Source organism: Eucalyptus grandis, chromosome 7, assembly GCF_016545825.1.
Source record: "Eucalyptus grandis isolate ANBG69807.140 chromosome 7, ASM1654582v1, whole genome shotgun sequence".
NCBI lineage: Eukaryota > Viridiplantae > Streptophyta > Magnoliopsida > Myrtales > Myrtaceae > Eucalyptus > Eucalyptus grandis.
The window spans coordinates 11378789-11406311 of record NC_052618.1 but is presented as its reverse complement, the minus strand read 5'-3'; the positions used below and the strand labels follow the sequence as shown (position 1 = coordinate 11406311).

At 40.6% G+C, this 27523-nt stretch overlaps 2 protein-coding genes across 2 annotated transcripts; both read left to right on the top strand.

Moving 5' to 3' along the window:
- The first annotated feature begins 10311 nt into the window (after nt 1-10311).
- Nucleotides 10312-12292, top strand: LOC104455030 (WAT1-related protein At1g68170). Its single transcript, XM_039316457.1, has 4 exons — nt 10312-10715; nt 11252-11410; nt 11527-11678; nt 11779-12292. The coding sequence occupies exons 1-4, from the start codon at nt 10449-10451 to the stop codon at nt 12053-12055; spliced, it is 855 nt and encodes a 284-aa protein (XP_039172391.1). The 5' UTR covers nt 10312-10448; the 3' UTR covers nt 12056-12292.
- Nucleotides 12293-21918: 9626 nt separating this feature from the next.
- On the top strand, nt 21919-25793 carry LOC104455029 (WAT1-related protein At1g68170). Its single transcript, XM_010069890.3, has 7 exons — nt 21919-22118; nt 22225-22287; nt 22535-22651; nt 22783-23032; nt 25021-25179; nt 25295-25446; nt 25547-25793. Exons 1-7 carry the CDS (start codon nt 21919-21921, stop codon nt 25791-25793), a joined length of 1188 nt encoding a protein of 395 aa, XP_010068192.3.
- The last annotated feature ends 1730 nt before the right edge of the window (nt 25794-27523 follow it).

Genomic DNA, 27523 nt, shown 5'->3' with positions numbered 1-27523 from the left:
CAGCGCGCCTAATCCACTGAGTGGCTTTTAGGGAAATTTTCTTGCATCCGACCCGAGGGTGATCAGTCCCCAAGTCTAACGCGGTAAAATTCCTTAATTACCTCACTCAATAGACTAGTTCCCTCGTGAGTGGCCAACTCTGAGAGACGAACTATATGCACAATTGAATTGCCCGACTCAATTGACTGAAAATAAAATTGAGAAAAATCGGGATGTCACACGGACCCTCCCAAGTCCTACCAATCGCAACTTGATACTAAGAAATTAACTCATTTAAACATGTAATTATACTCAATTTGGAGCCACCACTAACCAATTAGGGTTGGATAGAAACCCAAGTATGGGTGAATACTTTACTTTTGTGAACCAAAGATTCAATAGATCCGGGAACATGATTATGCTAGAAAAATCTAACGCCCTTTCGGTACTTTGTCATTTTAATTTAAAATATATATTTTGCAAGCAGTCTTGATTAATTTTAACATAAGCTACTAACATGCAAAGGGTGGTCATGCAGGTGCACAATCAATGAAATAACATTCAATCGACTGAAATGATAAACTGTAAGAAATTATAAACTACAACTTGATTAAGGTCCACTCTCTAAAGAAAAACTTACAAAAATGATAATCAAGATGCATGCCCTAAACATGATTTCTAAATGACATGACACATAATTTTTCTTTTTCCTTTTAAAAAAAAATGTTAATTATATGCAATCTTAATCTAAATTTGATATGCATGAGTTTTACTTTAATGACATATGAGATGCAATTCATGTGACATAATTTAAATCATTACAATATGTGTGCAATCTAATTTACATAACCCTAAATATGCATGTGCTATATGATATGGGATGTATGACGTGATAATTCTATATGCATGTTCCTTTTATGATTTTTTAATAATTTTTTATTACACATATGCAACCTACACTAACAATGATGACATGAAATGGGATTAATTATAAACTAACCTATTAACTAACCAAATAAATGACTTTTGTGTTTTCTTCTTTTTTTTAAAATGACTTAATAATTCTTATTAAAAAAATAACATAATGATGCAATACTAATCTTTGGTTTTTTTTTTTTTTTACTAAAAAATAACTAGACGACGGGAATATTAAAGCATTAATTTATGACCCACTAACTGAAGCGCGACATATGGTGTGCACATTATAAAATCTATATAACCTAAATAACATTTTTTCTGTTCTTTTTTTGTTTTGATTTTATTAAAGGAAAATTATCCTAATTCTATATGAATCTTAAAAATTAAAATGCGTTGATTTAAACATGAAATGTTTGTGGACCTAAATACCTAAATTCTAGAAATGATATGTGATGCATGATATGTGATGAGCAAATAATGATAACACACCAAAATATATGTCTTATTAAACATATTATCTCAATGATGCAAAGCAATTCATGAATTTACCATGAAAAAGTCGAAATAATCAAAAATCTAACGCGACGTCTCGCGGCTCAATATTTTTTATTATTATGACTTAATATGACAAATTTCCTAATGATAAAAATAAATCAAAACAAATCAAGTTAGAATATAAAAAAAAAAAACTATGAGTTCGAATACTCGAACTAAATTTAGCCTAAGAATTTTACCTATTCCGGTACGGATTTCTCGAGGGGTGGCGTCGGCACAAGTGGTAGCCTGCAATGGTGGTTCACCGAGGGGTCACCGTTTGGAACAAGGCTATCTATCGGAGCTCCGGCGAGGTTTAGGCGGTAACCTGACCTGCAACAAAAAATAGGGGAGGCAGCAGGTGGCTCTGTTCGGGCGTGCAGCAGCAAGCAGAGGAGCAGCAACTAGGAGTGATCGGGTCCAGGGTGGGTAGGTTCCAGACCTGGACCCTGTGCCTGACCCTGTTATAACCGGTTCCCCTTTTTTGGACCCTATACCCGACCCTATTTGCATTGGACCCTGTACCCGACCCACCCTGTTTTTCCGATCCGGTTCCAGAGTTAACCCTATTTATATTGGAACCAGTTTTGCAACCGCCCATCTATACGACTTCGAATTCTATTTTAATACGTAAGAAAATAACATAATTCTTCTAATTTATATTGAAATATTAAGTGTAATTAATAAATAAATGTCTACCTCATTTCGTATGTATTAATCAAATCCTAAGTGGTTCACCAGAGATTAGGTCGCGATAGTTTAGCGACTACAATGGGCTCTTTTTTTTTTTGGGATCACTCGGCGAGGGCCTTCTTCATTCCTTGGAAAAAAGAAACAAAAAAAAGAAAAGAAGGAAAAGCTTGAGAGTCAAGGTCAATGTCAGGAGGCGAGAGGAGACGTGGGCAGCGTAGAGAGGGACGTGAGGGAGACGTGACAAGCCGGCGGGGAGAAAAGAAAAAAAGAAGAAACGAACGGTGTCGTTGATCTTCTTCACGGGCTCCCTCCGCACGCCATAGCCGCCGACCGCTGCGCCGCATCGCGCGACCGCACCACCGCACCACCACCGGAGCCCCCTCACCCGTGAGCTCGCACCGCCACTCGTCGCCCCTATTGTGGCCGCGACGACCTGACAACTCTGACCGCCCGAAGCTCCGTCGTCGTCGCCCTTGCCCCTGTGAAGCCGCCACTGCACCAGCACCACCGCTTGGCTCCTCGCGACTCCAGCAACCAATGAAGCCACAAGGTCAACAAGAAGGCGTACAATCCGGTTCTCAAACCAGTTCCCAAACCGGTCCGGTCAATCCGGTTCCCGGGTGGGTAATCCCTCGAAACCGGTTCCCGGACCGGTTCAAACCGGTTCTGACTTTTGAGAACCAATTCCCGACCCTGTTTTCCGGGTGGGCCGGTCCGGGAACTGGGTTTACCCGATCCGATTACACACCCCTAGTAGCAACGTCACAGGCAAGGGCGGCGACTTCTAGCGTCGAGCATAGCAGATCAGCGGTGGCGGAGACGCGTAGTAGCGGAGCGAGACCAGCGATATGGACTCGGTGGTGTCGGGCTACCGGTGACCGAATCTGGAGCGGTTGAAGCAGCTCGGGTGGTCGCTCGAGTGAGACTCGAATCGGCATAGTAGGAGCTTCGTCAGGCGAAACAGAGGCAACGTTCGAGCAGCAGGGACCGGCGGAGCGGGGGTGTCAGGGCTTCTGGCGCTACAAGTCGGCGTCAGCAAAGGGGGCTCAATATCTGCAATGCTACAAGCAAAGACGCAAAGATCGCTGGGTTGCAAGCGGAGGCAGGCTCAAGTGCTGCGGCGCGGAGGTGATGAGCAGCGGTGGGGCGAAGCTCTGGAGAAGACGAACAATAGCTTTTTTTTTTTCTCTTTGTTTTACCTTTTCTCTCTCTCTCTCTCTCTCCATCACTCTCACCCATCTCTCACATCATCTCTCTCTACTTTCCGCACCTCTTTTGACTTCGAAGTCTACAAAAGGAAAACCTAAAAGAATTTCTCTCTCTCACTTCCCTTCCCTTTATCTTTCTTCGGACGAAGAGAAGTTCCCCTCACGTCTCCTCACTTTTCTTCTTTCTTTTCACTTTTGCATTCTTTTTTTCCTTCGACGAAGACGAAGAGAACCCCCTAGCTCGGTTCTGAAGCCTCGCATTTTATAGTGAAAGCACTCAAAGTTGTTGAAGATTTTCCAATATTCACTCATCTTCTCAACAAAAAATGGCTCCAAAAATTATACGGCTGTTGATTTTTTTTTTTTAATTCAAAATGAGGAGATTTGTTCAACAATCAAATGTTTTATTATTCAAAAGAAATATTCAAAATTTCCCTCCATAACCAAATGCTCTATTTTCAATTTCTAAAAACTAAATTTAAATTGGATGTCAATTTGCAATAGACCGTTTAGGTGGGCGCCATGTTAGTGGAATAATCACATTCATAACCTAGACTTCTAGTAAATGTCTTGTTCAACCTTAAGAAGCAAAAGACGTCAGCTATTTTTGTGGAATCAAAGACGATGTATGCTTTTGAAGAGGCAAAAGTATACCCCAAGTACCAAAACTTGGTACGATGAGACACTTAAGTGTCAAAATAAAAAGAAAAATGACATTTAAGTGCCACTTTTTAAAAAAAAATGGAACACTTGAATGTCACCTCTGGCGAACCCCGCTCAAAATTCTATGTGGCAATTTTTTATTAATTTTGCTCATCTACATGACTTGCTAGAGAGCTGACTTAGCAAAAAAATGCAAAAACAAAGTTGTTTTAGTGCGGATTTAAATTTAATATTAAAAATTAATTAAATTAAATTTTAAAAAAAATAAAGAGAGAGAAAGAGAGAGATAGAGAGACAGAGACAGAGACAGAGAGAGGAAGGAAGAAGATTAATAGTTGTAGGCAACTAAGGGCTTAGTCTTCGTCACCACTGCCTCCCTACCATCACCAAGAAAGGCCGGCGACGGTAGGGTAAGGGTTGGCTGGGGTCGTTGGCCCTCACTGGATCTAGGAAAGGGCTGCGACCCTCACCCTAGATCTAGTCCAAGGCTTGCAAGCCCTCACCTTTAGTTAGCCGAGGTTGCCGGCCCCTGTCCAAGACCTAGCGACCCTGGCTGACCCTCCCCCCACCGTCGCCAACCCTTCTTGGCGATGGTGGGGAGAGGGCAGAGACGAGGGCTAAGCTCTCAACTGCTTGCAACTATTCATTATCTTCCCTTTTAAAAAAATGGTATTAAATTAAATGAAATTAATTTTAAAATTTATTATTTACCCACGTCAAGTGCAAAAACGACATCGTTTTTGCACTGTCTAGCCACAATAGCATGCAAAATTGACGTCGTTTTGCACCTGCCTTGTCGGAAGATTGCAATGTCGGCATTTTGGCTGGATTTTATCACCATTAGCATTTCACTAATCCATTTTGCCACTTTTCTAACTTTTAGCATTTAAATGTCCCTCTGTGCCAAGTTTTAGCAATTCAAGTATCTAGCACTCCTAAAGAAAAAAGCATGGAATTGCCATTATTGTATATTGTGTAGAAGGGATGTAGCTCTTGGCTTGAAAGGTGCAATTGTCGCCTATTGGAGATTAGACTATTGCAAGTGATTCCACATTCAATTTATTATTGTCCACATTAATTAATTCCGTCAACGTTTTATTTGATAACTATGATGATCACCCAATATTAAGTTAGCTGCCTTGACTGAAGAAGTTATATGAAAGGGTGTTTGAATGGGGATATAAATAAGTCATATAAGCCAAACCCTCTCATAATCTAAAAAGCCTCCATCAACGTTGAGAGGGAAATTGACTAGAAGTACCTACTCTTGATCATTCAAGTCTCTACAAATCTTGCTTCAATTGAATTTCATCACTAGCTGGAGGTCAATACAAAAATTTTCACGTTTTACGTTCGATTCTGATTATGCATGCACGGCTTTTGTTCATCCATCAATAATCGGAATCTTCAGGCTTTCGCAAAAATTCTAACAGAACACAGTGTTCCAAAATATTTTCATAAAGTATATCCCCTTGCCATGTCACCAGTCCATTTCTTTTAGGATCCATTTGACCCCTCTATCAGACACGCGACAGAAAGCCAGATCTTTCAAAACGGATTCTGGTGGTTTGCTCGCAAATGAGTTATTTCTCGAGGGTACACAATGATTATTGCAAATCCAGTCTCTATCCAGTGATAGATTGTATGATACATCCGCATCAATTACAGACGAGTCGTTTTTAAGTGTTCTTGTACCGACTGTAATGTCACCAAGCACCACCCCGTCGGCATCGCCAACCGCACTAGCAAAACCCAACAAGGGAACATTCGTAAGGCAATCAAATTCATTGTCGACCTATCATCTATCAAGACCTTAGTAACTAGTCGGCCATTAACCTAACCAGAAACTGTTGAGAATTTCAAATGCATGGATGTGTACCAGTGTGTTTTACCTCCGGGGAGCCAATGTCCTTCTGGTGGATCGCCTGGTACTATGAAGGTTTGTCGATGCAAGGAATACAGCCCTTCGGTTGCTAGAAAACTCTGATCGGACTCACCCAATCTCGTGCGAACTATGTCTTTGATATCGACAACTGAAGATAGGCGGTTTGAATAGGTCACTTAGTGATCATAGTTTCCACTATGTTACACCCAAGTCAAGACTAAGGTCGCCTTTTTATTGTTGTTTGAGGGATTTCTTTTGTTGAGACTAACAATATAACCTGGAATGAAGGGTAAAATAGGCTATATCAATATTTTGAAAAACTTTCGCGAATACATTAAAAGCACCAAGCAAAGGATATGATAACTATATGCAGAAAAATGTGAGATGAGATGATTATCAGGGTCAATGAAAAATGGGAGCAATTTTTATTTTTTTTTAATTTTTTTTAATTTTTTTATAAAAACTTGAGAAAAAAATAAAAATAAAAAACATTGTCAATATCAACACCAACCATGCTACATAAAATGGTCAACTTTCACTTCAGCAATTTCTGGTTAAATTTGATTGGATGAACTCAATTAGTGAAACGTGAAAAAAAATTAAGACTCAATTAATATAATTAAAAAATTTCAAACTAAATTGCTAAAAGTATAATAAATTTAAAAAAATTTGGACAATTTTATCAGCATGTGTGTATTTATATTAAAAATATGGGGCAAATTCACCGGTCGTGGAATCGAGTGATCAGTAAAGATCGAAGCAAAAGACAAATTAGGTCTCAAATCCGAAAGGCCAAATTGGCTGCAGCTTCCGTTAGTGGAGTGAAAAAATAGTCAAAAGCAATCCACTAAAGCATGAAATTGGAGCGCCATCCCACGCTAGCCCTCCGTTTAGTAACGTCACGCCAGACGTTTTCTCACCAGCGGGCATGCCGGTGCCGCCATTTATTATTTTCATCCTAGTAATTTCTTCACTTGTTTGTCATCGTCGTAAAGCCCTAACTTGACTCTGTAAATAGAATGCAAGAGGAATGTCATGATGGAGTCTTTATTATGGTATAGTTCATACTCTCTATTGAGAAAATAATATGGGGTTCCGGTCCCTAATGAGTTTGCTGGGTCCAAGAGTTGTGGGGACAGCGCCCCGAGATACTAGAGGACTTTTATAATTTGAACTCATATTTTGTTGATAATTTTGGCCTAATCCATTAATTGCCATTGGGGGCGTGGAAGTGTGTGTATGTAAAATCTTTTTTTTTTGTCATTGAAGGATGCAACAGAAAGCATAAGATATTAGTTATAGTAAAATCCTCTTTTAGATATAGCCTTAATTTAAAGATGAACCGGGATAAAAACCTTGTGTCTTGATTTTTTTTCTCGTTTTTACTCTTTATTTTCTTGTGATTTTGCGGCAAATCTTAAATAATGCTATCATAGACAAACTTAGCCACCCCATGAAAAGAAGATAGATGATGGAAGAAAAGATGGCGATTCCTAACAGTGCTATCATATACAAACTTAGTCAGCCACTCCATGAAAAGAAGATAGATGATGGAAGAAAATATAGCATGTCTTTTTGGCGTGTCTACATGCATCCACCGGGAAAAACTGCACCTAAGAGATTGCCCCGGCATCATCACCTCCATATCTAAGTCCTCTTTTTACGTATTAACAATATTTAGTTGATTCCTCGTAGCTCTTAGGATTATGCATAAATCTCATTTGATAGAAAGCATCTTCTTAACTTGATATCAGAGAGGCAATTTCAATGCACTCGCACCCTATGCACCTCAGAAATTTTTCTAATTCTATTTTTTTTCTACTTTATCATTTTCAACGATGCACCCATGCATTCCAAGCAAATAAATCAATCCCTGCCACTCGACAATGTTCACCCAAGTCTATTATTCCCATCTAAGTAAGTGCCACGGTGGTTGCGTTACGATGTCTCTAACGTGTAGCCAAGTTGAGCTTTTATTTTCAATGAAGGTATTTTTCAATGCCGTAAAGTTGCATCATTGCATGGTATTTTTTGGTTAGCAATGCCTGGCTTACTCTGCTTGTTGTAGCCACACTAATCGTACTAGCTACGTTTGTTAAGTTATTGTCACGCCAACAAAATCGATCGCATAGGACACATGTAGTTTGGCTCCAATGCCTTCGATTCTCAACCTATTACTTCTCATTTCAAGAAGCCGACACCACCACCGAACTCATGGCCATCACACGGGTAACATATTGAAATCTTCTTATCAACGGAAGTTTGGAGCGATCACACACGCCACCTTGTCTCAGATCCAATGAGCTTATTTTAATTGAAGATTTTTATGACGCCATTCGGATTATTTTTCAAATTCAAGTTGATCTGTTTCCACTCATCTTGCATTTAAGGGGATGTTGGCAATATTAGGATATTAAGTTGATTCTGCATATCTCTCAAGATTATGCATATATCTCCTTTAATATAGCATATCCTTGATTATTTATATTTGATATTATGTTTATCTTGTTACCTTAAATAACCATCTCATATTGCCTATAAATAAGCTCGTATATTTCTCATTACTACATATCGAAATATACAAACAAACAAAAAAATCTCTATTCCTCTTTTCAGCATTTTTCTTAACAATATGAGTGTCTTTTCTAGTTAATTTGAAGAGAACATCAACAAAAAAAAAAATTAGTCCTAAATCCATTCTATAAATTTCAATTAAAATCATGAATTTTTCAATTAATACAATATATCTGAACTTTTGTCTGAAAATGCAATCGAGTTCTCCCGGCCAAATCTTCCCCCTGAAATTGTTAAAGTTGCAATCCAGTTTCATTGGCCATGCTACATGTCATGATTAGTGATTAGATGTGGAAAATTTTCCTAACATTGTTGACATTACGGTCTGGTCATCATTGCCCATCCTACATGGATCAGTTGATAGGTTTTATAATTTTATTGCATTTTTACCCGAAGGATTATGATTACATCAAATCAATTAAAATGTTTATGACTGAATTAAATTCATACAATCAGCCTGTATATGAGCTTTGTTGTATTCTAAGACTTAAATGCACAATATATATGTTTTGATGGTATACAGCATCCTAATTTTTTAACCGATTATTCTCTGAGAATAAATAGCCGCTCTCGAAGTGCAAAATAAACTTAGGAATCCAAATTAATTTGATCTGCCTGAACGGGTAGCTAAGCACACAATGCTAAAGTAATACTTCGCATCGACTTATACATGTAATTAGTGGAGATTGTGATCATCCGTGAAGCCACGCGATGCTTTTGCCCTAAAAGCGGTTCCACTTCCTTGAATTTGTTTGACCGCTGCGCACTGAAGAAGCCAACACCCAAATGGACTCTCTCTCTCTCTCTCTCTCTCTCTCTCTCTCTCTCTCTCTCTTCTTCTTCTTCTTCTTCTTCTTCCTGGCACGTGCCGGCCCGGGGCTCGCACGTGCGAGGGTCCTTTAATGCATTGTGACGTGAGTACATAGCCAAGCAAAGCACCTGGTGGCCTCTTTCTCTGTTGGATTATATATATCCCACATACGCTTCTCTCTTCTGCATCATCCATTCTTCACTCTTTTACTCATTTTCAGTACAAAGATTCAGCAGATGCCTTCTTATTTCAATTGTCGCGTTTAACTAAGATACTTTCACACTCGTTCAATTAACCGATATCGAGAGGAGAGAGAGAGAGAGAGGGTTTCAAGCGATGGCAATGTATCGTTTGTTCGAGGCCACACACGAAATGAAGGCCACACTGATGATGGTGGTCGTCCAGGTTGCTTTCGGCGGCATCAACATACTGTACAAGCTCGCCGTGAGCAACGGGATGAACCTGTCAGTGGTCATCGCCTATCGGTTCATGTTCGCGACCGCTGTGCTGGCCCCCCTGGCTTTCTTCTTAGAAAGGTCACACACACTTCTCTTGTCAAATGGAGTATACTTTTTCCCTTTATGATATCAATCTATTCGAATAGGTATGCGTATACTGATTTCCTTCTTTCACATATAACAGGAAGAGCAGGCCAAAGATAACATGGACAGTGCTGGTACAAGCCTTCTTTTGCGCGCTATTAGGGTAAGTGCCTGCTGTTGTTGAATCCATAACCTTTGGGAAATGCCTAGTGTCTTGTGATGCTATAAAGATAGCACTCGTAAACAGCATAAAAGCCATGTTTCCATGTACTGCAGCAGACTAGATGCAACCTTTACTAGATTTTTCTTCTAAAAGAGACTTCTCTGTACATAAATATGGAAGACTCAGGTGTTCATGCATGGGGAAGTTTCTGGACATTTATTGTTGACTCTGATTGAATGAACTGCAGGGGATCAATGGGGCAAAATTTGTACCTAGCAAGCTTATCGATGACATCTGCAACCTATGCCTCGGCTATGGCCAACCTTGTCCCTGCTGTGACCTTCGTCTTGGCTGTTTCTCTTGGGTATGTACAGGATTTTCTCATGCAAGTTCCTCAACATGTACTTGGCTTATGATTTAGTAAATCGGGGATCTTCAGCTGGGATGTTTTTCCTGACGTGCGTTGCGGTTTTCTTTCATGTTCACGTTGGTTAGGTTGGAGAAGGTGAGGGTGAGGACAGTTGCAGGGAAGGCAAAGGCGGCGGGAACATTAATGGGGATCGGTGGGGCAATGCTGCTCACGTTCTACAAGGGAGCGGAAGTCAACCTCTGGTCAACGCACGTGAACCTGTTGCGCCACGTGGCGGCGACCCGGCGGGGCCAGGTGGGCTCGAGCGATCTCCTCCTGGGATCGCTCTTGGCCGTGGCAAGCTGCTTCTGCTACGCTTCGTGGTTGATCATCCAGGTGGGTCTTCGCCTTTTCTTCTCAATACGTCTCCACGTTCCTTTGAATTTTGCTTCGTTTCAATGTGTGGAGATCTTTCTAGCGTGATTCACCTTTGCCTAGTCAAGGTTCTTTTATAAAAAAAATTTATAAAAATGAGATCTTCTTGACGGCTAATATTTATCTAAATACCAAACGGTTCAACCCACAAGACCTAATGAGCCTCCCAGGGATTGGAGTGACCGAGTGATTTAAGCGCACTCAGCTTGGATGTGCCGCTTGTTAATTAGAATCCTAACATTTACCATTCAAAACAATCATAAAAGTCACACCTATCATCTTATGAGTAGAGCCTCGCCCGATGCTAATGGACCGGCGGGTGGTTTTGCCTGCACTGATGATGTCAAATTGATACTTTCGATTACCCTTACTAAGAGGCTGATCACGGGGTAACTAATCAAAACGTTCTTAGAATGAGAAAATACGGTCATTTGCATGTTGCTATTTGCTATTTGTCGGTAACAAAAAATAGTAATGCAAAATGATTTGTTGGACAGGCAAAGATGAGTGAAGATTTCCCATACCAATACACGAGCACGGCTCTGATGACCTTCTTGGGGTCGATCCAAGCGACAGTTTACGCACTGTGTCGAGAGAGGGATTGGAGCCAGTGGAAGCTCGGATGGAACATCAGGCTCCTCACCGTATCATACGCGGTACCCCCTACAAACCTCTTACTTCCCAATGTCGTGCAAATTCATTAGGGCTCAATATCGACCGTCGAATTACCCCGTTGCGTGTCGTCGACTGATCCTCGCCTATGGTGTTGCAGGGGATAGTCGCTTCCGGTTTATGCTATACTCTAATCGTTTGGTGCGTACGGATGAGAGGACCGGTGTTCGTGTCAGTTTTCAATCCTTTGATGCTGGTGACCGTGGCCTTGGTGGGGTCTATGGTGTTGGATGAAAAATTGCATATGGGAAGGTATATATATTGATAGGTATACACATATTTTTAAAATATTCGAACTTTTCAAATAACTTGACACGAGATATCTGAAATTCTCAATCCATTTCGATGGTAGCATTCTAGGTTCAGGGCTCATAGTACTCGGCCTCTATGCGGTGCTATGGGGCAAAAGGAAGGAGGACAAGAAGACAAATCAATTAGCGCCATTGAGCGGTCCCAGTGAGTCTAAATCCATTGAGATCGCCGTCGCCTCTCCTAACGAGAACGACATTAAGGAGGGTGACGATGTTCGAGAGCCATCACAAAAGGAGAGCAACGTGACGAAAGAAAGTCTCGAAGAGAAAAGAGAAGAAGAAGCAGATCAAGTTGAACGAGCAACTGACCTTGTATAAGCGTATGATGTACAATTATTCCAAATGCAAGCAGGCATGTAAACGTGCAAAAAAGGGGGTAACTTCATCTTGTCCAGAAGGGGGCATCTTGGTAAATAGTCAGACATTGTCGATACGATATAGAATGCAAAGGCTGTAAGATATACCCACGTTTTGCCATTCCCTTTTGCATGATTAATTCAATTACAATGTTATAATTTTTTTGTAAAGCCCAATTAAAGAGGAGGGTATACTTGATTTCTACATGTAGTTGCTTTTATATCTCAAATTAACATATTTCATTTCTATGCAATTGTGCACCCCATTGAGAAAATATTTATGGGATCCATCTTTGGCTATCTACCCAGGATCTTGTTCCGTCTTACTAGGTGCGTGAAATAAGTCAGGTATTCCGTGGATGTGGGTTCGCCTAATAATTCCCTGTGTATAGCATAGAATTATTGGCTAATTTTTGTGGATACCACGTAATAAATTATATTATGAAATAATGGGCATGACGAATTCTATGTCGTCTAGACATAATGCATACGTGAGATGACGAAAATGGTCTTCGCTAGGACCGTCTAAGTATAGATATAGCCCCATATATATATATATATATATATAGGCTAGCTACCTAAGTAAAAGAGTAACTTCAGTTAGCTCTTCTTTTTATAAGAATGGTCCTGAAGCCATTTAATTTTATGACCCAATCGTACCAAGTTTTAAAGAAAATATACTATATTATCTCTAGATGTCTTAACAAATTTATAAGTTAGATATTTAACAATTTGCACCACCTCTTAACATAATTAGAGGTGATCGATTCCTAATCTGGTCCAATCCCATCTAGGAATCAAGGACCAAATCGGATGTGCTCGGAATCAGTCCCAGTTCGGTCCAATTTCAGGTGATCCTGTGGAACTAGTCCCGTGGCACCGTGGCCGGTACTTGAAAGCCGTTCCTGGTGCGGAGAGTCTGGGCAATGGAGATGTAGAAGACCAGGTGGGCAAGGAAGAGGAGGGAGTTCGAGACCCAACATGGCAGCATTGGAGGCAGGACAACGATTGGGAGATACCATTGAGGAGGAGGACGAGAAAGATGAAGAGGAGGAGGAAGAGGCAATGGACCTCCTTCTGCTTGTCGATGATGCGCTTTTTCTTGATAGTCTTCTCGAAGTGGAGCTGGATTATCGTGTTCAAGGCCTAGAGGGTCATCTCCTTTACTTGCTGCTACAGCTAGTGGCGGCTCTTGTAGTTTGCTATTGCTGTTGTTTGTAACGAGGTGCGCAGAGAGAAAGAGAAAGATGTTAAAATATTAAAATAATAAATCATGTTTTTATCTAATAATTGAAGTTTTTAGAACCATGGATAACGACTCCACAAGATTTAACATACTATTGGTTCTGAGTTCAAATCTTTATGAGCCCCATTTGCCTTCCCATTTATATTTTTACACTTAGTACTAGGCAAAAAGATTAAACTAAGCATACTGAGGAGTGTTAGAATATTTAAATAATAAATCATACATTCTAAAACAGTCAATAATAGTCTTACAAAATGCTACAAAAGAGATTCAAGAGTTGAGGAAGGGATGAGAGGGAGTGAAATTAAATGGTAAAATAGTTGGCAAGTGAAGTAATTGAAACGATGAATTTTGAGGACAATATTGCTTCTTCCCTTAGACAATCTTAGGCAATGAGGCTTACTAGCTTGGCTTAGGTTAGGATTATTAGGTTTGCCTTTAAAGAAATAAAATATACATAAAAACAATCTGTCCGGGAGGTCTGGTTCTCCCTTTGGAACTGGGAATTGGATTACCTAAACTCTTGCTCACCACTATGTTGAATTATTTATTTCAATACGTTTTATATATCTAATTTGTTGTTTTTCATTGATTTTCTTGCCAAGATTAATTGATTCATTAAATTGCCTACTTCTAAAATTCTGCCCACTTAGTCAAAGTCTTCTTACCATCTTAGCTTTTGTCACTAGTTTAATCATGATATGTAATTTGGTGATCCACCGTAAATTCTTTTGCTTGGATGTAGTCACATATTTGTTCTTAAAGTATGAGCGCATCCTTACTTCTGTTAACTATGCTCCGATGATATACCTTGATTTCTGGATTTTAATTTGTTTTACAATTATATGGACCTATTATGTTGGGGTGATTTCTAAGATTTTCCATAGATCCTTTCATGCATCATTTCTTTGACCAAAACAAAGAAACAACTAGAAGGTGATAAATGGTGGGCCAAGATCAAGCTTAATCAATTGTCCAAACGTGCTCCCAATACGAACATCCCCCGATTAAGAAAACTGATATGCCTCAACATGGCTTGATGATATAATTCTGGATTCATTTAATTCGATCGAACTTATAAGAAATCATTGTAACAAGAAACGATCCAGACGACTCGGACGAATATCATTAGCGATGCGTAATGGAGTCGAGGGAGCTTAATTTCCATGTGCCTCCGCCTCAGTCAAGCTCGACTCCTCAAGCCCCTACCTTGGCTCGACTAGCTTTTTATCGAGCTCGGCTCGGTTAGTCGACGATCGCAGCCTAAGCTCAGTCTCGGCTCGAGCCAAGCCACTCGAGCTTGGCTCCAGTAGCCGAACCAGGTTTCTCTCTCTCTCTCTATCTCTGGCGCTTTATGTATGTTTTGCCGTTTCCAATTTTCGCACCGAATAGTGGATTTGGCGTCGTTTGTAGCCCAGAATGTGTGAATTTGGTTTGATTTTAGTCCTCTTGCATTTTATGCATGTTTTGCCGTTTCTAATTTTGCGCGGAATGAGTGAATTCGTTGTCGTTTTAGCCCCGAATTGTGGATTTGGTATCATTTTAAGCCCCGATTTGTGGATTTGGTTTGGTTTTAGTCCTCGCGGTCTCCGGTGGCCCTCTAAACTAGGAGTGTCAAAAAAGCCTGCGTCAGCCTTACTCGAGTCAGACTAGACCCTAAAATTTGGATATTTTAGGGTCAAATCTTAGTCTGTGGGGATTTTTAGATGTAGGCGCTAGCCCAACCCGCCTAACCTAGCCTGACCCATTCTCTTGGTAATATGATATTAGGGTCTTGGGTCGGGTCAAGCATGCCCCTATAAGGTTTCAGGCTGGGCCGGGATCATTAAACCCCTGCCTGGCCCGACCCATTGACATCCCCGTCTAAATAGTTCGAGTTTCCGGCATGGCGTTGAAAGAACTATCCCACGCGCCATTGGAAATTCATACTTGATGCCGCAAAAGTAAGGCCTCTGGTCATTTAACTACGAATCAATGTTGATCAGGATTGCGGGAATGTCCATGTGCTCCCGACGGCATCAGGTTCATGCCCGATCCCCTACATTAGTTTGAATGACATGACATAGTAACTAATCTGAGCTGCTCGAATTAGCAAGAAGATGATCATAGGATCAGTGATTTAGCACTTGATTCTTCTCTTGATTGAAATCATTGTAAAGAGCCCCAGATTTGATCAATCGTCCTCGCTTACTCTTGCTTGACTAATCTTGAATTTGTCGTTAGATATAATCGGGAAAGTCTACATGTGGAAGGTCCAGTCTTTATTATGTTATTCAATTTTTTTTATTTTTTCTCTGATGTGCAGACCTCCTGGTGGCGAAGGGAAATGTCAGCTGAGATCACTCTGTTGGATCGCCGACGAACAATGATCGGCAACCTACGCTAATTAGAGCTGTAATTCTCATCTTGCAAGCGATTTGAAATAAATTGTATGCTAGCAATCAATGAATTATGTACTGTGACTATATATGTAAACAGGTCGTTGCAAAGAGTTTTTCTTTTGTCATAATTGGAGGATTTCTTTTAGTTTCCATAATTTACATATTCACTTTTGTAATATGCACGTATTTTTCTTATACTCACAGGAAAAAATTTACGCATGAATATTAATTAGATGAGTGCAGAAAAAACAGCCCCCCTCATGGTGGTAAACACAAATATAATTACATTTCACATTTTATTTTTTCTTTTGTCGTATCAGGTTATCAAACTAAGTAGTGAGTCAATGATCCCACAAATGTACCTTGCGAACGATTATAATTCAAGGTTTCATTTATTTTGTGAAAAATAAATAATTTGAAAAATAACTTATAAAAAATATTTATTTGTATCACCTGAAATAATTTATCAATGAAAAATATTTTTATCATTGATAGTGTTTGATGTCTAAAAATTTTCATGAACAATGAAAATATAATTCGTTTATTCATTTTTTTTTAAATAATACAAACATCCATTATTTGAAAAATATTTTCAAATTAATTATTTTTCTCATAAAAATAGAGCTCGAGAATTATCCCCACCTGATTTTTTTTTTTTCACAAGAGTAGTTCTAAATATGTTTATGTGGATATGAACGTGAAATAAGGATGCCATTACTCATTATAGCATGTAGTTAAACCAATTGTGTCAAATTGACTCAATGAACTTATATAAAGGTATCACATCTTCTATAGTTTGTATTGATTTGATATTTTCATTAGGCCATCTTTTAAATCATAAAAAAGAGGCAAATTTTCTTTTTCTTATGAAAACGCGAAAATTCAACATTGCCAATGCAAGGATCAAAGTGTAAATTTGCACTTAAAGGGTTGTACAGGTAAGGATCGCAAAAGCTAGAATTATGACAAAATAAAATATGTGGACCAAAATTGAACTCTATTAAAAACATAGGGATCAAAATATGATTTATCAAAATAAGAGGAAAAAAAAACGTAAAATCGCATGGTTCCCTGAGTCGTTGATTTGTCTTGAAGAAAACCAGTTAATTGCTCGTGCCTTCAGCACAATCTGAATATGTGCACGTGTAATTTTTTGTAATTATTTTTTTTTATTGCTTTCTATTCACTTAGTAATACTTTTTGCATTGAAAATGACATTTTAGCCCAAAAAAAAAAAAAATGAAAGGAAAACATACAATTAAGAATGCACAATTGATCCTTTTGTCCATAATCCTTCTAGTATTCATATTTAATAATTTTCTTTCTTTCGATACCAAGGACGCCTTCAATTTAACAGAATATGTTATGCAATTTGTGAAGAATTGACATGTAACAGGTGTAATAATAACCTATTTTTCAGAAGGAAAAAAAAAAGTCCTCAAGAGTGTTTAAACCATCCTTATAACAGCATACATTTGAGTACAATACCCATGTTCAGTTCATATACCACACGATACCTACAGGAACGAATGCCTTATCCTATACTTAGTTACTTATATTAAATCGATCAATTTCAAACGATGCAATTAAACTCGAAGATGAATCAATTATTGAATGTTTTATCCAAATAGCTAACATGGATTTTACAATGTACCCACTTTATTAAATTCAATATGGAGATAGAATATGTGATTCTCGCGTTGAAAATTAGTAAATGTGCAAATGATAAGAACGTTGAGTAGTATAAGTGCCAAAATATCCATTTTTAACTATAATTAAAATGTTTGACCAAATTCATCCATTTTTTGCGAAATTAGGTCGTGCTTTTGTGGTGTAATGTGGTAGGTAACATCATGTCAAGACTTATCAAAATTGTAAAAACAAGTAAAACTATATATTTTAGGTAAATAAAACTAGGGATAATACTAAATTTATGTATTTGCAATGTCATTCATGAATTTTACAATTTATTTAATGAGATTTCCAAATTTTGGTCAAATATACAATAACTTTTAATTATTTCAATATAATCTCTAAAAAGTCTGGCCCAATACTTAATGCCATCCCCTAGACTTTTAAATATTTGTATATGATTTATGAACTATATTGAACATTTACCAATAGTTCATGACTTATATAGAAACAAATTAAAAGTCTATAAATGATGTCACATGTTGGGCTATAATTCACAGACAAATCAGAATCTTAGGACAACATTGCACATTTAACCAAAAGTACATAGATCATTTATGCTATTATCCCCTAAATCTAATTAGAAAGAAATTTGCACTTGCGCGTAGGAGCGCAAGGTCTACTCTCTCCTTTAGTTGGTCTCCAAAAACGCCGCCGTTCCGACTGATTTTTCGCGCCCCGAGAAAAGAAGACCCCCACCGTCGTTTCCCCCACACATCCCTACAATGGCCCCCCAAGCCCCCTCTCTCCCCAAGCTTGAGTCCCTGCTCAGTGCTCACCTGTGTTGGTGGTGGAACTGACCAAAGTAAGGACACTAGTAGGGGCGACAAATGAGTCCAACCTCGCCACCGCCCCTGCCGCGAAGCCCCATTTCTATTATATGCTAATTGGATTAAAACTTCAAATTAAATTAAAAATAGTAAATAAAATAAAAAGTTCAAAAAACGTATAAAGCCCTCCGCTGCCGCTGCCGGCCATTTTTATGATTTTTTTTATAAAAAAAAAGTATTGTTAAAACATTTTTATACAATAAATTTTTTAAACAATTTTTATGCAATATAAATTTAATGGAAAAGCAATTCTTTTTAAAATATTTTTTAAAATGAATTTTAAATTTTTTAAGCAGCAGAGCGCAATCCGGTCCCTCGCGAAGCAGCACGATTTTTATAAAAAAATATTTTTATAAAGTTAAAAAATGCCATGGGTTTAAACTCAGTGGGTTTTCGCTAACCCATTTAGACCCATTTCTCAGACCATTTTTTCCCATATTTAATTTTCATTTGATTCATATTTCCGCTCCCCTTGATTGATTTTTTACCCATATTTAACTTTCCCAGATGCAGAGATATCCCCAGTCCCGCCTCCTCCAGACCTACAGGGCTGTCGACCCTCGACAGGTGTTGAAGAAGAAGCCTGACGGTTCGCTCTCCTCAAAACTGGCCAGTAAGCCCACTGCGGTCCACGTCCAGAATGGCTGAAGAATAAGGCGTGGGCTGCTTCGAGTCCTCGGGGTGGGCTGACGGCTTCTCTCCAAACGCGGACGCCGTGCGCGAAGGGCTCTAGGTTGTTAAAATTTCTTCTTCTCCGAAACGGGATCGATTTGACTGCAGTGTACTTGTACACGGTGGCAGATCAGTTTAACAGTGGGGGGTGGAAGGCAAGAGGTGGATTGTTGCCATAGCCGGTTGTGAAGGAGGCGAGTGAGGATGGGGAATTCGCGGTGTCACTCACCCTCCTTTTGGTCTTTGGAGTTCTATGCTCTCATGCTCTTGATGATCGTGAAGTGTGTGGTGACGGGGCTAAAAAGTAAGGACGCTGTGGATTGCTCGAAGGTGCTCGGGCTGGTGGATGAGGTCCGACCGTGGTTTAGGTTCGTGCACCATTTGGATTTCTATATTTTAGATTAGCATCTTTTTCCGCCCTGTTTATTGGCCTGACGGAGTGCAGCAATTCAGACTCCTATATCTTGTTTTTTTTTTTTTTAAATCGTTTAGCATGGGACGGGCTTAATTTAGTCATCTCTTGTATTCCTCTAAGCTGGACGGTTATAGGTGCCTGCTACATCATTACGCTTATGGGTTTTTGATATTTTATTGCTAGAGCCTTGGATGCAAATGCATATGACAAATTCCGGAGAGGGCTTGTTACTTACCTGGCGAATGTGATTTTTTATTAAAATTAACTAGATAAACTCAATTAGTAAAGCATAAAAGAATTTAGGATTCAATTAACATAATTAAAATTTTTGAACTAAATTGATTTAATATAATAAATTAAAGATTTTTTGGATAATTTTATCGTCATATATTAAAAATACGAACGAATTCACCGGTCCATTAAGGACAATGCCAGACAGATCGTGGAATCGAGTGCTTAGTAAAGATCGAAGCAAAAGACAAATTAGGTCTCAAATCCGAAAGGTCACATTGGCTGCAGCTTCTGTTAGTGGAGTCAAAAAATAGTCGAAAGTGGGGCAGTGGAAAGCAACGCGACCCGACACGAACTTTTTTGGACAAGCACAGTCGCAGGTGCGCGTGCTCGAAAGGAAGGGACGTCGAAGCCAATCTCGACGCCCGATTTGCATGAGAGGAGCGCCATCCCACGGTAACCCAGCGTTCAATAACGTCACGCCAGGCGTTTTCCCACCCGCGTGCCCGCCAGTGCCGCCATTTATTATCATTTTTTTAATTTCTTCACTTGTTTGTGATCGTCGTAAAGCCACTTGTTGCAGTGTGATTTATACTCTCCATCAATAAATGGCACTAAGGTCTTACTCCCCAATGAGCATGCAAGGTCCAAAATTGAGAGGGCAGCGGCCTCGAGATGCTAGAAGGTTTTTAATAGTTTGAGCTTATATTTTATTAGTAGTTTTAACTTGAACCCATGAAAAGCAATTGGGTGTGTGTATATATTATTTTTCTCTTGTAATTGAAGAATGTAATTGAGAGCATAAGATACTAATTATAGTGGAATCACCTGCTAGATATAGCCTTAATTTAAAGAGTAAATCAAGATAAAAACCTTGTATCTTGATTTCTATTCTCACTTTTGTTCTCTATTTTCTTATGATTTTGCGGTGAATCGCAAATAGTGCTATCATAGGCAAATCTAGGCAGCCACCCTATGAAAAAGAAGATAGATGATGGAGGAAAAATGGCGAATCCTAGCAGTGCTATCACATACAAACTTAGTGAGCCACCCATGAAAAGAAGATAGAAAAATGGAAGAAAATATAGCATGCTTCTTTTTGGTGTGTCTACATGCATCCACCGGGAATCTAAATGATTACCCCGGCATCATCACGTCCATATCTAAGTCCCTTTATACGTGTCAGCAACGTTTAGTTGATTCCTCATACCTCCTAGGATTATGCATAAATCTCCTTTGATAGAGAATGTCTTCTTAACTTGATATCAAAAGGGCAATCCTAATGTACTTCGCACTCTATGCACCTCAGAAATTTTCCTAATTCTATTTTTTTCTACTTTATCATTCTCAACAACGCACCCATGCGTGACAAGCAAATAAATCCATCCCCGCAGCTCGACAATGTTCACCCAAGTGTATTATTCCCGTCTGAGCAAGCACCATGGCGGTTGTGTTAGGACGTCTCTAATGTGTAGTCAAGTCGAGCTTTTATTCTTTCCATGGAATCCTTTGATTGGCAAGCACCATGGCTGTTGTGTTAGGACGTCTCTAATGTGTAGTCAAGGATTATGATTATTACATATCGATTGAAAGGTTTATAACTATATTAAATCCATACAACTAGCCTGTACAATAATAAACATTAATAGGCTGCACCAATTTGGCATGTGCACACGACTACTCCTCAATTACTACAGCATATGAGCTTCCATGTATTCTAGGACTTAAGTGCGTAGTATATATGTTTTAATGGTATAGAGCATCCGAATTTTTTGACCCAATCAATCTCTGCAAACAAATAGATGCTCTCAAAGCGCAAAATAAACTTAGGCATCCAATTAATTCGATCAGCCTGAATGGGTAGCTAAGCACACAATAATAAAGTAAAGTAATACTCCGCATCAACTTATACATGTCATTAGTGGAGATTGTGATCATCCGTGAAGCCACGCGATGCCTTTGCCCTAAAAAGCGGTTCCACTTCCTTGGATTTGTTTGACCACTGCGCACTGAATAAGCTAACACCCAAATGGACTCTCTCTCTCTTCTTCCTGGCACGTGCCAGCCCGGGGCTCGCACGTGCGAGGGTCCTTTACTGCATTGTGACGTGACTACTTAACCAAGCAAAGCACCTGGTGGCCTCTTTCTGTGTTGCATTATATATTTATCCCACATACACTCTTCTCTTCTGCAACATCCATTCTTCACTTTCTTACTCATCTCCAGTACAAAGATTCAGCAGATCCCATCTTATTTCAATTTTCGCGTTTAACAAAGATATTTTTACACTCGTTCAAGGAACCGATATCTCAAGAAAGAGAGAGAGAGGGAGGGGGGAGGGAGGGAGGGTTTCGAGCGATGGCGATGTATCGTTTGTTCGAGGCCATGCACGAAATGAAGGCCGCACTGATGATGGTGGTCGTCCAGGTTGCTTTCGCTGGCGTCAACATACTGTACAAGCTCGCTGCGAGCGACGGAATGAACCTGTCAGTGGTCATCGCTTATCGGTTCATGTTCGCGACAGCTGTGCTGGCCCCACTGGCTTTCTTCTTAGAAAGGTCACACACACTTCTCCTGTCAAACGGAGTATACTTTTTCCCTTTGTGATATCAATCTATTCGAATACGTATGCGTATACTGATTTCCTTCTTTCACATATAACAGGAAGAGCAGGACAAAGATAACATGGACAGTGCTGGTGCAAGCCTTCTTTTGTGTGCTATTTGGGTAAGTGCCTGTTGTTGTTGAATCCATAACCTTTGCGAAATGCCTAGTGTCTTGTGATGCTATAAAGATAGCACTCGTAAACAGCATAAAAGCCATGTTTCCATCTACTGCAGCAGACTAGATGCAACCTTTACTAGATTTTTCTTCTAAAAGAGACTTCTAAGTACATAAATATGGAAGACTCAGGTGTTCATGCATGGGGAAGTTTCTGGACATTTATTGTTGACTCTGATTGAATGAACTGCAGGGGATCAATGGGGCAAAATTTGTACCTAGCAAGCTTATCCATGACATCTGCAACCTACGCCTCGGCTATGGCCAACCTCGTCCCTGCCGTGACCTTCGTCTTGGCTGTTTCTCTTGGGTATGTACAGGATTTTCTCATGCAAGTTCCTCGACATGTACTTGGCTTATGATTTAGTAAATCGGGGATCTTCAGCTGGGATGTTTTTCCTGACGTGCGTTGCCGTTTTCTTTCATGTTCACGTTGGTTAGGTTGGAGAAGGTGAGGGTGAGGACAGTTGCAGGAAAGGCAAAGGCGGCGGGAACATTAATGGGGATCGGTGGGGCAATGCTGCTCACGTTCTACAAGGGCGCGGAAGTCAACCTCTGGTCAACGCACGTGAACCTGTTGCGCCACGTGGCGGGGACCCCGCGGGGCCAGGTGGGCTCGAGCGATCTTCTCCTGGGATCGCTCTTGGCCGTGGCAAGCTGCTTCTGCTACGCTGCGTGGTTGATCATCCAGGTGGGTCTTTGCCTTTTCTTCTCGATACATCTCCACGTTCCTTTGGATTTTGCTTCGTTTCACTGTGTGGAGATCTTTCTAGCGTGATTCACCTTTGCCTAGTCAAGGTTCTTTTATAAAAACATTTATAAAAATGAGATTCTTCTCGATGGCTGAGATTTATCTAGATACCAAAGAGTTCAACCCACAAGACCTAATGAGCCTCTAAGGGACCGGAGTGATCAATGGCGCATTTGTTTGCGTTCGTTTAAAAATTGTTCTAGGGAAAGAAATAGAAAAAAGTGTTTTGTTCCTGGGAACAATTTTTGAACAAAAACGTGTTTGGTAAACTTGTTCCGGGAATAAAAAATAAACAGAAACACGTTTGGTAATTTTGTATAATTTTTTATTTCTTTTATTTTTTCTATTTTTTTCTTATTTTTCCTTTTTTCTTTTTTCTTTTTTTTTTTTTTTTTTCTTCTTTTGGCCGGTCGCGGCCCTCGCCATGGCCGGCGACCGGCCGACGAGGGCTGGTGGCCTCGCCCGGCCACGCCGAGGCTCGCCGGCCCCCGGCGAGGCCAAGCCTCGCCGGCCGCCGGGCGAGCTCGGCCTCGCCGAATCCTGGGCGAGATCGAGCTCGCCCGCCCGGCCGTGAGGCCGACCCTCGCCCGGCTACGGCGAGCCTCGCCGTGGCTAGGCGAGGCCGCCGGCCATGGCGAGGCCGGCGACCGGCAAAAGAAAAAAAGAAGAAGAAAATAAGAAGAAAAAGAAGGAGAAAATAGAAAAGTGTTCCTCTAATGTGTTTGAAATAAGAAACACAAATTTGTTGTTTCTTATTTCTGTTTCTTTTTTGTTCATGGGAACAAAAAATGAACAGTAAACGCACTCCAAACGCGTTTTGCTCCTTTTGTTCCCAGGAACAAAAAAAACAGAAAAAGTGTTCAAAAACAAAAAAAAAGAAACACAAACAAACGAGCCCAAATGGTTTAAGTGCGCTCAACTTGGATGCACAGCTTGTTAATTTGAATCCTAACGTCGCACACCCAAAGCAACCATAAAAGTCACACCTACCATCTTATGAGTAGAGCCAAGCCTTGCCCAATGCTAATGGACAGGGTCGTTTTGCCTACACCAATGATTTCAAATGGATACTTTTGATTACCCTTCGCAAGAGGCTAATGTGACATAATAGATGGTAACTACTTGGGACAACTAATCAAAACGTTCTTAGAATGAGAAAATATGGTCAGTTAGGGTTGTTTGGTAACATGCCAAACAGTACCAAATTCTGATTTTTTATTCCCAAGAGTAGTTTTGGAACAGAATCGCGTTTAGTAAAATTTTTGGTCCCGAGAACAAATTTGTTCCGGGAACAAATTTGAAGTAGAATCAAGAATAAAAAAGTAAAAAAAAGTTAATTTTTATTCCGAGAACAAATTTGAGAATCAAAATCAACTCTTCTTCTTCCCTTCCGCCATCTTGCAACCGCCGTCCACCACCGTCCGCCGCTGCCGGTCGCCGTCCGCTAGTCCGACGAGCTCATCGGTGGCCAGGCAGGCCTCGCCCAACCCTGGCAAGGCCCACCAAAGATGGGCAAACCTCGCTACGCCTAGCCTTGCCCGATGGCCCGCCTCGCGACGCAAGACCAATGAGGTCACCGAGGCCACAAGAAGAAGAAGAAGAATAGGAGAAAAAAAGTCAAAAAAGAAAAGAATAATAAAAAAAAGGAAAAAAAGTAAAAAATTATTTAAAAATTAAAAAAAATTGATTTGGAAAGAATCGATGAACATTGTACCAACACAATTCTATTCCAGAATCAGAAATTTTGGACAGATTACCAAACGGTTTAAAATGCTAAAAATCTGTTCTCTAGAATAGAATATAAAAAAAATCATTTCTGATCAGTATCTACTCCCGAGAACAAAATCGTTACTAAACGCGCCCTTACATGTTGCTAATTGCTATTTGTTGTAACAAGAAATAGTAATGCAAAATGATTTGTTGGACAGGCGAAGATGATTGAAGGTTTCCCATACCAATACACAAGCACGGCGTTGATGACCTTCATGGGGTCAATCCAAGAGGCGGTTTACACACTGTGCCGAGAGGGAGATTGGAGCCAGTGGAAGCTTGGATGGAACGTCAGGCTCCTCACCGTATCATACTCGGTACCCACTACAAACCCTTACTTCCCAATGTTGTGCAAATTCATTAGGGCTCAATGTAGACCGTTGAATTACCCGATTACGTGTGGTCGACTGATCCTCACCTGTGGTGTTGTAGGGGATAGTCGCTTCCGGTTTATGCTATACTCTAATCATTTGGTGCGTACGGATGAGAGGACCGGTGTTCGTGTCGGTTTTCAATCCTTTGATGCTGGTGACCGTGGCCTTGGCGGGGTCTATGGTGTTGGATGAAAAATTGCATATGGGAAGGTATATATATTGATAGATATACACATATTTTAAAAGCATTTGAACTCTGCGAATAATTTGACACAAGATATCTGAAATTCTCAATCCATTTCTATGGCAGCATTCTAGGTTCAGGGCTCATAATACTCAGCCTCTATGCGGTGCTGTGGGGCAAAAAGGAGGACAAGAAGGCGAATCGATTAGTGCCATTGAGCCGTCCCAGTAAGTCTAATTCCATCGAGATCGTTGTCGCCTCTCTTGATGAGAATGATGTTAGGGAAGGTGACGATGTTCGAGAGCCATCGCAAAAGGAGAGCAAAGTGATGAAAGAAAGTCTCGAAGAGAAAAGAAGGGAAGGAGAAGATTAAGTTGAACGAGCAAATGACCTTGTATAATCGTACGATGTGCAATTGTCCCAAATACAAGCAAGCATGTAGACGTGCAAAAAAGGGGGTAACTTCATTTTGTCCAAAAGTGGGCATTTTGGTAAATAGCCAGACATTGGGTGCATTTGGGAGTGGCATTTAGAAGCCACTTTGAACACCCAAAGCTCCTTTGGCTAATTTATGGGTATTTGATAAAATTTCTTCAAACCCCATTTGCGGAATGCTAGCCTTCACAAGGCTGAAAGCCCAAGGCAAGCGGGGGGCTGTCTTGGGCTTTTAGCCTTCTCGGCATGCTGAGTTGAGGGGCTAAATAAAAAAAAAATTTCTTCCCAAATTGTCCTCGTTGGTTTTTCGTTTTTTCAATTTTGCCCTGACTATTCATCTTCTTCTTCGTGAGGGGTTGTCAATGAAGAGCAGGCAATTGCCGGCGACCGTCGCGCCCGCCACGCCACGACCTCCGATCGAGAGGTTGCTACGGAGGTCGCGACCAAATGTGGTCACCGAGCGTGACCTTCAGGCGACCTCCGCTAAGGTCGCAACCTTCGTGCGACCCATCTGGTTGCAGATCTGGTCGCAACTAGATGTGGTCGCCGGTCGTGACCTTCACGCGACCCATTTGGTTGTAGATCTGGTCGTCGGCCGCAACCTTCACGCTACAACCAAATGGGTTATCAGCCGCGACCTTCAGGCAACCTCCGTGGAGGTCAGGATGTAATTCTAGTCGCTAGCCGTGACCTTCAGGCGACCTCCGCGAAGGTTGTGACCTTCACGCGACCCATCTAGTCGCAGATTTGGTCGCAACTAGATGTGGTCGCTGGCCGTGACCTTCGCGACTGCTCCACGATGGGTCGCTAGACGCAAATTTGGTCGCCGGTCATGACCTCAATGGAGGTCGCAAAGGTTGCGACCTTGTAGATCCAGATGAGTCACTGGTCGTGACCTTCAAGCAACCACCGCAAAGGTTGCAACCTTCGCGCTACAACCAGATGGGTCACTGGCCGTGACCTTCAGGCAACCTCCGTGGAAGTCGCGACCTTTGCATGACCCATCTGGTCGCAAACTTGGTCACCGCGACCCTTGCCGAACGACCTGCATTGAACCACCCGCCCTTCGTCGAACCTCTTGCTCCTCGCCGGCGACTACTAGTTCTTGGCCAGCCAACTCTTCTTTTTTCCAAACACTATTACACTCAAAAGTATTTCACAAATGACTTTTATAATACAATTTATCAAACACAATTTGCATTTTGGAAAACACCTTTCACTCAACAGCCTTTGCATTTCTTCAAAACTTTCCCAAAAGCCTTTCCAAACACACCCATTGTCTATACGTTATAGAATGCAAAGGGTGTAAGGTACCAAGTCTTGCAATTCCCTTTTGCATGATTAATTCAACTACAATGTTATAATCTTTTTCGTGAATCTCAATTGTGACATCTTGATTTTTCAAATCTGATTTCAATCGAATAAATCGGGCCTTTCGTCGATGCATCTATAGTGCTATTCTCTGAACCGATCACTCAAGAGATAACTAGACTATCTGGGAAAATTATTAAGGGATTTTAACGCAAAAGACTTGAGAATTCGACCAGGAATCAACTGCTCGACCGTGCTAATTTGCAAGGGTCATTACGGCACAATTAAAAATTAATCGGAGATCAGAGATAGGTCGATTCGAGTGAGATAGGTGATCAAAATGTGGGTGATTCCACC